The 11,821-nt window shown below is 36.0% G+C and overlaps 1 protein-coding gene across 1 annotated transcript in view; it reads right to left on the bottom strand.

Annotated features, from left to right (window-relative positions):
- slc15a2 (solute carrier family 15 member 2) overlaps positions 1-11,821 on the bottom strand; it is a 33,607-nt gene continuing 21,786 nt past the window's right edge. Inside the window, exons 13-22 of the mRNA XM_028436355.1 lie at positions 11,730-11,818; positions 10,659-10,740; positions 7,410-7,535; positions 7,105-7,269; positions 6,765-6,811; positions 5,096-5,203; positions 4,080-4,179; positions 3,855-3,998; positions 2,263-2,367; positions 1-779 (exon numbers count right to left, since the gene is read on the bottom strand). Coding sequence (XP_028292156.1) covers positions 558-779; positions 2,263-2,367; positions 3,855-3,998; positions 4,080-4,179; positions 5,096-5,203; positions 6,765-6,811; positions 7,105-7,269; positions 7,410-7,535; positions 10,659-10,740; positions 11,730-11,818 — 1,188 coding nt within the window. The 3' untranslated portion in view covers positions 1-557. The remainder of the gene's footprint in view (positions 780-2,262; positions 2,368-3,854; positions 3,999-4,079; positions 4,180-5,095; positions 5,204-6,764; positions 6,812-7,104; positions 7,270-7,409; positions 7,536-10,658; positions 10,741-11,729; positions 11,819-11,821) is intronic.

Here is an 11,821-nt window from a genome sequence, read left to right as displayed (position 1 = left end):
TGGTTTACCACCCTTTATTTCAGATCTTAGTGAATCCGCCCTTGAGAGTTCTGCAGTGAGTTACAGTGATCATCATAGAAACATTTCACAAGAATGTACAACAAAAATGTAGAGAAAAACAATTGCAGCAGAGTGTGACTAATTTGAACGTGGAGTGAAATAATGCAACACTTTAATTACAGCAGTCATTCCCTGTACAATAATAATAAACAGTTATGATATTGGAACAAGTTATAGGCAAATGTGCAGGTTTATGTAAATCATGCACAGTTAATACATTCAAAATTTATTTTTTTTAACCAACCTTAGTTGGTTTACTTAAATAATGTTGAGAAAAAGTAAAGAAGTTGTTTTATTTTTATGGAGTGAATTGAAAACAACTGTTGAATAAATGAAAACAAAAAAGTAGTGTTTGCTTTTTTCCGGTGTACAAAAACCAAAAAAATCACACTTGAAAACAACAAGAATGGCTATTTTTAAATTAAACTGCATTAGTGTTTCTGTTTTAAAAAAAGAGGAAGGGGAATTGTCAACATTGTGTGTGCGTTGGAGTTCAGTTACAATTTGGTGGTCTTTTCAGCTTTTTTGAGGTGAATGTCATTATTTTTCATCTTCTTATCATATTTTTCATCATCTTCATCATCATCCTCTTTATACAAGTCTTCCCGGTGCATTTTCTGCAGCTGGTCGGGGTCAACGTAGGTATAGAAGTGAGCCATGACGGAGAAGATGATGCAGACGGCGAGCAGCAGGCCCATAAACAGCAGGAACTCCTTCCACTGAGACAGCAAATGAAGTTCAGTGCATATCAGTGTAAAGGGATCAGACAGTGATAATAATCATTTGAATGGCAGTAGTTTGAGGTTTTTGAATTGTTAATTGTTGATCTATTTATTTTAAATAGTTTTCAGAGACGGTTTATAGCAGGGGTGTCAAACTTAATTCATTTTACGTCCCAGTTTTAACGCAAATGAGCTGAACCACAAACATCCTGGCATTTTTTTTGTGTTAACATTTTGTGCTTTAGGTTTAACACGTCTACATTTAAACAACTGTGAATAAATCAAGTTAAAAGTTTATTATGTGTAGAACATCAGGTAGAGAAATGAGCTTAACTAGTGATTTACTCTGTATGAAACTACAGTAGATGCCAAAGGGATAAATTTAGCCCATTATTGCATCCAATCAGGCCCTGAGAATGAGTTTATATTACTGGGAATACATTTTACTTAATGCTTTACATTTTTGAAGATTTACTTCAATCTGTAAGTATTTCATTTTATTTTATAACATTTTTAAATGACAAAGTAATGCACAATACTGCTGTTAATGTATGTAGAGATGTACCGATACCAATAATGATCCGATATCAGCATGAATCATACATACTTTTTTTTTTCCCTCTCCTTTTTTTTTAATAAAAAAATAATAGAATCAGAATCAGAATCAGAATCAACTTTATTGGCCAGGGGTGAATGAATACACACGAGGAATTTCTTTTGGTGACCTGTGCTCTCTCAGGTAGTATAACATTAAATAATAACAATCAACTAGAATAAAGAAAAATAAATAAAAAAAGAGAAAAATAAAAAGAAAAAAGAAGTATAAACATAAATATAAGAGTAGTTAGACTAATATGTGCAAACTAAATAAAAAATAACAAGATAATAATAATAATAATAATAATAATAATAATAATAGTGACTTATTTTGTAGTGTGGAATGTTAGAAAAGACTCAAACAGAGAACAATAGTCAGCAACAGTAGGTATGAGAAAAACTGACCCATTTATTATTAACCAATTGGTGACATACATTTTATCCTTCAACATAATATCTACAGTATTCTACAATTTAATAAAATTTAAAAAAAAATTAACTGGAAAAAAAATCCTGAAATTTGAATCCCATATTCGTTTTCAGGCTAATATCGAACCGATATCCGACATCGATATTGGACCGGGGACACCCCTAATCGTATGTGTTTGATGTTGGTTTGGATGACTGTACTGCTTTGCGAAGGTAAATGATCCAATGTTTCAGATTCCTGGATTAATGTTTGATGTAAGTTTCAGTTTGAGCAAAATTGTCCCAGAGGCCGAATGAGAAGATCTAGAGGTCTGGATTTGGCCCACGGGCCTTAAGTTTGACATCTTTAGTTGAAAGCATGCAAAGGGTGTACCACAAAGTAACCCTTTTTCATATTGGACTGTAGACAACTAAGGTTTAGAATCATTTGTATGTACAGTATGTAGCAGTGTACCTGTTCCAGTCCTGCTCCTTCAGCCACTATCAGAACAATGACGTTCCCAAAAGCAACCGTTAGCAGCCAGCCGGCCTGCAGGACTGACTTCATGTTAGCTGGAGCCTGGAGGAAAGACACATCTAGTGTTCAGGCTTGTTTATGCAGATAAACATAGCAAACAACAAACATGTATTCCTTGATTGTTTTTTTAAACAAACCAAAATGCTTTTTGGTTTTATTTTAATTTGTGCAAAAAAAAGATCTTCACACTTGGATCAATGCAAGTAAAAAATGATTCAGATGTATGACTGGTTGAGTGTATTACTGTATATACAGGTAAGCCTGTTCACTGTAACCATGCTGTTTGTTATCCTGATGCAGGTCCTCTGATCGATGCATTGATCCAAGTGTTCAGATCTCTTTTTTGCACAATTATGTTTCAAGCTCTGGCACTTTGGCAGATTTAGGTTGTGAGTGTGGTGATTCTACTTCTGGTTTTACTCTAATACAATTAGGATTCCAAAAAACAGCCCTTAGCGTTTTTTGGTCTATTTTCTTTATTTCTGTTTGCCAAATTATTTAAAGATTTTTTATTTCATTTTCATCTTTATATTATTTTTAATTGGGTTTAAAGGTGCAGTCCGTAACTCTTATAAAAGTGACTTTTTGTCATATTTGCTAAAGCTTTCACTAAGTAAGGACAGCTTTACATGAAACTAGTAGTTTATGTGAAAAAAAAACAGACTCATTGAGTTCCGCCTGCTGCTCCTGCAGCCTTTGGCAGATTGCCAGAATACACCACGACCGAGCAAAAAGAACCAATCAGAGTCAGGATTGTGTTTGATGGACTGTCTGCTCACAGCACCTGCCCCCTTTCCGCCATGGCCAAAACACAGCAATGCTCATGGCAAGGTAGTGCCTGGAGCGCCCTCTTTTTTTACAGTGTATGGTCTGGAGGAGTAGAAGATGGAATTGGTGACTTTTCTGCTTGAAAGGTAATTACTGCTGCTTGATTTACATTATGTTTGATTTGTAATTGTTACACTAGAACTCTGGTGCATGTGTTGTTTGTTCGTGTGTGCGTTGCTCTCACTGCAGCCTCTGTGTGGGCTGCTGTGAGTGACACTGTGTTGTTACGCTGCTGCTGCTGCTGATAGATTGGTGTGTGCACATTGAAAGAGAGAAGCACAGCAGTGCATGTTATATTACTGTGATGTTGCTCTTGGGCTAATGTTAGCTTGTTAGCTCCTCTGAGGGAGCGACTTTGGAGACAGGCCAAGAGAGCAGCGAGGGGAGAGGGTGAGGGAGGGATCTAAAAGTTACAAACTGCACCTTTAAAGGTAATTAGTTTGCTTATTTCCAGTGCTGTGAATGAAGTATATAATTTATAATCATTTTCACAAATGTGTTTTCATTTAAGAGCTTTCACTAATTTCAATTTGCACCTTGTCAGCAGCAGACACTAATAATGGACAGTGATATTTTTAGATTTCTGTTCATAAAATTAAACAAGCTGTGAAATATATTTTGCATTATGAATTGTCAGTAAAAGAATTGTATTAATTGTAATACAATCTTCCCTTTGAGAAATTTCTAGTAAAGTTTCAAACCTGTGAGTAGGAAAACTCCAGTCCTGTGATGGAGAACATCACCTCTCCTGCAGTCATGAGGGCGTACTGTGGTATCTGCCAGGTGATGTGCACATCACTGGCGTTTACATCTATCATCTTGTGAGCTTCAATTTTGTCTTTTTCCTGAAAGAGAAACACGTCACAGCTTCTGTTTGATGATGAGCTCAGCTTTCAAATCTGAGCTTTAATTAGAATATCTCTCACCTGTTTGAGGATGAAGGTGTACGACGCTCCAAAGTCCAGCAGACCCAGATTGAGGTCGGAACATGTGCGTGACTGCGTGCTGCAGCTGACGTCCGCGTATCTACGTGGATTCAACACATTTTTCACTTCAATCATTGACAATAAAAGCAGGTGATGAACAACATGCTGCTGCTGCCTGAGGACAGTGATGGAAATGAGCCGACAGTCGTCACGCCAAGCAAACGCTTCCCCGCAAATCATTTGGATGCTTTTCAGTTTGGAGCTCAAACAATGTAAAACATACAGCGCTGAAGCTTTTTCAATAGCAGCATCTTTAGTCCCTGGAGCAAAAACAAGAAGATCCAACAGTTGAATATTCTCATCACAACTGTAGACATTTTACTTCAAAGCAGCTCCAAAGCTAGAGCTAACATCACAGAACAGATCATACCAGTACGGTACACTGTGACTTATTGTCAGGGCAGTGGTTCCCAAACTGGGGGGCGCACCAAGGAGGGGGGCCTAGAAGGGCTTTGCTGAACCTTGAGCATGGATTTTTCCATTCACTTTATTAATAAAGAGCTTTATTCTTACTGTTGCTAAATATTTGACTGTAAATTGTACGTTTTTTTTATGAGATTTGAATAAGAATAGTCTATAGTCTATTTTTTTTACCCATTTTGGTATAAAAAGGTGAAAATAGTTTCAATTTAGAAACAAAAAGTTTGATCTTGTATTTAAAAAGCAATAAAATCATATTCATTGTTCAAGTAAATTTTCTAATTTCTGTAGACACCAATTAGCGATTGTGAAATATATTTTCATGTATTGATAATTTTGAGTGTGTGACTTGTTATCATACATTTCTGTAAATCAAAATTCATTGTGAGAAGCATTGCAGATTATATCTGACTTTCTTATTATATTAATATTTTTAATTCATGTTTTTATTACCGTCTGATTAAACAAATATAAATGAACTCAAATTAAGCCAATTGGAACTAAACCTGCCCATAACATCTTACTGGTTTACTCACACTCCTCGATCCACCGTCTGGTTGGGTGTGATGCTGTAACCAGGCTCTACAGAGAACTCGGCTTTTCCAACGGTGATGTTTATGGCCTCAGGCTGAGTGTTCAGGAACCTGTTCAGTTTGAGACGACAACAGAAGAACAAGCAAATATGAGCATAGGCTTTTGGATCCAATCCCAACTCCACTATGTAAAGATGTTCTTCCGCTAATCAGCACTAATATGGTGAACTGGATTAACACATCTCTAGTAACAGGTTATGTACCACAGGCCTTTAAACCGCTGTAATCAAACTTCTTCTTAAAAAACCTACCCTAAAACCAAGTGACTTGTCCAATTATAGGCCAATATCTAATCTCCCTTTTGTTTCCAAAATTCTTGAAAAAACTCATTGCAGGTCAACTATGTGATCATCTACTTAGGAACCATTTATACGAGAGCTTTCAGTCTGGCTGTAGAGCCCATCACAGCACAGAGACTGCCTTAGTAAAAGTAACCAATGATCTCAGTTCTGGTGCTCTTAGATCTCAGTGCAGCTTTCAATACAGTGGATCATCATTTGTTGCTGCAGAGACTAGAAAGTGTTTTTGGGATTAAAGAAACAGCGCTAGGTTGGTTTAAATCCTACCTATCAGACAGAACCCACTTTGTTCATGTTAATAATCTCTCCTCAGCACACGCCAGAGTTAATCATGGAGTTCCACAAGGTTCAGTTTTAGGACCTCTTTACATTATATATGCTTTCACTAGGTAACATTATCAGAGAACATAATATATATTTCCATTGCTATGCGGATGACACAGCTCTAATTGTCAATGAAATCAGATGAAACTAATCAGTTATTAAAACTCCAGGCTTGTCTTAACTCATTCAGTGCCATTGACGTAATATTACGTCATTTCAAATCCATACGCTCAGTGCCATTGACGTAATATTACGTCATTTACGTTTTTTTCATGAATATTACTAGAAAACACCCTGGCGGAGGTCCCTCATCAATATCTAAGCTGCAGTGTGATGTAGTGACTAACTGGTGCCCTGAAGGCAGCAGCAGCGCACCTTTAGATGAGAGATTAGTCACTGATGCTACCATTAGCTAAAGAGGAAAAAGCAGGACGAAGGAGATTATGGCGCTACGGAGTGACATTGAAAAGTATCCAGCAGCTCACAGCACCACATACTAACACACAACATGTGTGGACCTGAGTGGATTATTGAGTTTGTTAGTTATGGTGTTAAATGGTCAGTAGGTCATGAGTTTTTCTGCTTTGTTTCCGATCATATATTATTCTAGTTCTAGAGTTAAGTTGTAGTTACTCTTTTTCTCCCAGTCTATGTTGCTGTTATGGTTCTTGTGCATTGCACTCTCTGTCTTGTTAGTTTGCATGTGCTCAGAGTATAAACTATTGAAAACATGCATATATGATATTTTTAAAAATAAATAAGTATATATTTTCCTGTGTAACATGCATTTTACAGCATGCTTGTCAAAAGAATAGTATATTTCAAAATAAAAGACGAGTCCAACATGAGAGACATGAAGTATTTATAGTACAGGTCCATGACCCACTTTTGGGTCCCGACCCACCAGTTGAGAATCACTGGTTTAGTTTATAGTTTTAATGATAGAATCTTCAATTTTAGATCTAGTCTTAACTGGAAAAAGAACTTACCGTAAAAATGGTTTTCCTTCATCATGTTTACGAATGTTGTCCTCCACCTGTGTCAAAACACATCATCATCCCTAAAATTCAGTGCTTTTTAAAAAAAATTATAAGGTGATTTGATTTGAAAGGTGAACGATTATTTAGCAGCAGATCTTCACATTTCTGTCAAAAATTAATACATTAAAATCTCTTCTGATCTAATCAAATCCCTAATAACATTGTTATGAATAAATAATAGAACTAATATACCGGTACATGTATTCTCAATTTAAAAGTGAACTATGAATAAGATTACGGAGAGTAAAAATGTTAATCCAAAAAATACAAATACTGATGAAGAGCTCACCAGTTTGCACATCACACCGCTGGTATTTTTGTATATGATGAGACTATAGGCCTCTTCTTCTTTAAACAACAGGTCACATGTTGACGTTGTGCCATTATGGGTCACTTCAACCTTTATTTGTTTGCCCGGCGCTCCCAAAGGGATCATCTCATATTGTGGAGGGTCCTGACACAGAATAAGATGATTTGTTATGCAGAACACTGGAGCAGCTGAAACTATGTTTTATCCCTCAAAAATAATCCCATCGAATGTAAACAAATAATCTGTATTTGATTAATTAGCTCTGAGGTTGTTGTTTTTTCTACCTGAAGGTTTGGGATCGGGTGTGGGAACAGGCTGGTGTCTGGGACCTTCACTGTGACATCATTTTCTGCTAAGTTATAAACCTGCAGGAGACAACTCCCGGCTGGAGCAGGAACCACAACAGTTTTCTGTGTAAAAGAAGAAGAAAACATCACTAAAAGATGACTAAATTATTAGCAATGAGAAGGGTCGCACTTCAAACTAGTACCCCCTAATTTTGATACCTCACAGTTGTTTTTGTTTGCAAAAAGGCAATAATTATTAAAAAATAAAACAATATAAAAAAACACGTTATAAAATGTAAAGTTGGTAACACTTTATATTAGGGAACACCTATTAGCCATAACATATTGACTCCTAATTATTCATTATTAAGTACTTATTAATGCCTTATTCTGCATGGCCTTGTTATACAACCAGTAAGCCATTAACTCATTCAGTGCCAGCCATTTTAAAAATTTCTACCTCAGTGCCAGCCGTTTTAGAGCATTTTGACTGATTTTTAAAGATTTTTTTTCAAATATTTTGTCCTATGACAATCTGACATCTGAAACCAGATTCTGAAAGATTAGACTCTCTACTTTCATCAGAAAAAATATTTTAGTTTCTAGCTTGTTCCGTTCTTCCGTAATCAGCAGTTGAATAGAGACAAGTTTCACACAAATCACCAGTTTGTGACAAAAACGGCTTTTTCTTAAAAAAAAACTATTAGTGACTTTGAAGCAATTTTTTTTTTTTTTTGCTTTAGTGACACCTCAACATTGATTTCCTTCTATAAAACTACAAAAACAACACTAAGACTGGGCTTTTGATGGCAGCATTATTATTATTATTATTATTATGCTATCTATGTCAGTGTTGAATGGATTTCTTACTGTATTCCTCCCCCGTCAGTCTCCCTACACACAACTTCCTCCTCATCCCGGACATGCCGAGTCTCAGCGCTTGTCCACTTAGTTCCACACATGCTCTGGTCGAGTGTGAGCTGCTGTGAACTAGTGGGAACTTCAGCATCAACCCTCGTAGCGCCATTTTCTGTCTCGTAAACTCTTTTCCTCTCCCTCTGAGCTCTGCCCATCACGGGTGATCTCTCATCCAAAGGTGCGCTGCTGCCACCTACATGGCACCAGTTGGTCACTACATCATTGTACAAGTTAGATATTCACCGGAGAGCTTCATCACACTGTCTCCTAGCAACCCCAGCCGAAAAACACAATTCATGTGGAATGGCACTCAATGAGTTAACTTAGAGTTTTCCCTCAATAACCTCAGAATTATTACTTATTAGTAGTAAGTAAGGAAGTTGTTGTATATGAATTACCATCACAGTATGCTAGAGTTAGGGTTAGGGTTAGGGTTCAGGTTAAAGTTAAAGTTAACCCTAACCCTAATCCTGTTTGGACTGCGAGACTAAGGCATTAATATGTACTTAATAATGACTAATTAAGAGCCAATATGTTACTAATGCTAATAAGCCATGAATAATGGTCTCCATTTTAGTATGTGGCAGTGGAAGGTTCTGCTTTTCAAGAACTGACTCTATGCGGTTTTGTAACAATCTGCATTAATTTGACTGAATAAGTCACTTTTTAAATGGTATGTTATGTACATATTGCTAGTGCTAGGTTCCTAACGCAAACACGCAATATTATTCTATACTAAATTTCCTATTAGTTGTTTTTTTAGCCACATAAAGCAAAAATTATGGTTTTGTGAAGAGTGCATTCTAAGTGTTGAATTATTGTCTGCCATTGTTAATGTCTCACAACAAAATATACACAAGCTCAGATGTAATCCGTGTACCCTTTGTTCTTTGGTTATTGTGTTTTAAAAGCAAATCGAAATAACAAATAAACAGTGTGGTTATTTTGTTTTACTGATTTAAAACCAAAACAGAAATATAGAAAAACCAAAAACCAGATAAGCAGCGTTTTTTTTGTGTGTGTTTTTGTTTTAATCTTGTTCTGTTCGTGTGATATTTGGATATTTACAGAGACATTAGAGCAATAACTGAAGTCTGCTGCACCTGGTTTCCCTCCCCAGGTCCTGGACCAGGTCTCCTCACACAATAGGACTGTTTAGGATTTATTTCCTGGTCCTGCTCATGTTTTCATTCAGTGCGTGGATGTTTTAGCTCGTAAAAAGCTGCTCACGTTTATTATTTGTTTCGCGGTGTTACGATCCAAATCGTATCCAAATAAACTGGTGACTGACCATCACCTGTGAGGCTGGTGTGAGGAACAATAGATGTTAGAACTTCTGCCATTTGACACTTTTGCACAAACAATTGCAGCTTTTTTTAGGGCAGTAAAATGTTGATCATTAGAAACGAGGAGCACCAGTAGATTCATTACACCACCTCTGGTTCCACATATCATCAGAATGTTTTACGAAACATCCATTTTTTGGTTTTGATTTATTTATGTATTAATAATGTTTCAATTCACCAGTAATGTGACTTATGCGTTGCTTCCTTTTATGTCCGGACAGGGAGCAAAAGTCACCAATTTATCTGGATACTATTTGGACTGTAACACTGTTTGGTAAAGTTGGCAGTTATTCACAAATTCGGACTTCCATCATCAATAACTCTTTAACAAAACATCATTGACACAAATGACACCTCTGCCATCAGTGTGAGGTGGACAACATGATACAATATCATTTTTTATCAAACGTAGCAGAGTAAAAGTCCGTCTGTCGGTCGTTCTGTGTGGTGAGAATAAAACATGAAGCTCTCGTCCTAGTTTCCCTGTAAATATCCAAATATCACACAAACAGAAGCAGAAAAACTCTTGTTTGGTTTTTCCCTTTTTCTGCTTCTGGTTTTAAATTAATAAAACCAAGAAGTTTTTCTATTTTTTTGATTTGGTTTTGAAACGAAATAACCAAAACATTAAAGGTACACTGATTAGATGTTATGCTTTGAAAAGTAATTTCTCTAGAGATATATTTTCTTCCTACACCAGTGTAATAAATGTAACAAAAATACGTATATTTCTCTTTGGCAGGACGGGACGAGAAGACAATCTTAGGCTCAAGTGGATTAAATAACTGGAAAAATCTTCATATCCAGTTGAAAGTGTGGAATTTTTTTAAAAATGACAAACAAATGAACATAATAAATGTTCTAAAATACCAAATATTTCATGATCATATAACGAAGTGGAAGCTTCACAAAAGTTTGCCTTGGGCTCCCAAAATGTTAAGTACGCCCCTGCGTACAGCATTCTGCCACTGCTCCCACATACCATCACGTTGATCTCGACCAGTGTGGCTGCTCCAAAGGCCAGGGCTGCAAAAATCATCCCAGTGGCCATTTTCCTCAAAGGCCTAAAAACAAACAGTCAGTGCTGAGCAGCTTGAATCTGTTTAAACTCTCCTCGGGTAGAGGCTCCAAAGCCACATTTGTACATTTTGTCAAAGCAACAGAATCCTGTTCTTTGGGTTGTCACCAAGCTGAACACCTCCTCTGTTTAAGTAGGTTACTATGGTTACAGCCAGTTGGCCTCTCAGCCATTTAAACCCAATGTTTTGGCTACTTTCACCGTATAATGTGTCTTCCATGCATTTCTCACCAGGTGGATTAAATATGGGCCTTGCATTCAGAAACAGGATTATTACTTAAAAAAAACAATAATAATAAAATAAATAAAATGGAAATATAGAAATAAATGTAATTTCCCACATTCTTTAATAGTGGTGGAATTGTTTCAGGATGTGCATACCTTATGTAGCTTTTAAAAGCAGACTTGTTAAGAATAAGTAAATAAATAAATAAAACTGAAATAAAGTATATTTAAATAAATATAATTTTAATAAATAAGTAAATTGCATAAATAAATACATTTTAAATAAATAAATAGGTCTACATGGATGTCCTCAAGAAACAAAAACATAGGGAAATAAATAAAATTGAAATATATAAATAAATGTAATTTTCCCACATTCTTTAAGGAAATGTTTCAGGAGGATGTACCTTTTATGTACCTTTTAAAAGCAGACTAAAATAAATGATATTCAAATTAATATACAGTAATTTTAATAAATAAGTAAAGTGCATAGTTAAAAAATGCAACATAAATAAATGAATTTTAAATAAATACAAATCTACAAGAATGTCCTCATGTAAAGTGAGAAATCAATCATTTATAAAAGTGTAAAGTATTTTACTGTCTCTCAATCACTGATTGACTTGTTTTTACCATAAAGCATCTTCACAATATACGAGCTGATGTCATTAAACCAATTAAAGAGGCTTTTTAGGGTCTCAAACGCTGCAAAGAAGTTATGACAGTCCAAAGTGAGATGTTTCCACTCACGTGATGTTGACCCTGCACAGGCCGATGAGTGGGTAGATGCCGAGGTCAAAGATTGGCACAAAGACCAAAATCAGCAAAGCGTTCAGCATCTA

This window comes from Gouania willdenowi, chromosome 21, assembly GCF_900634775.1.
Source record: "Gouania willdenowi chromosome 21, fGouWil2.1, whole genome shotgun sequence".
In the NCBI taxonomy this organism is placed as follows: domain Eukaryota; kingdom Metazoa; phylum Chordata; class Actinopteri; order Blenniiformes; family Gobiesocidae; genus Gouania; species Gouania willdenowi.
This window is presented reverse-complemented; position numbering and strand designations above follow the sequence as displayed.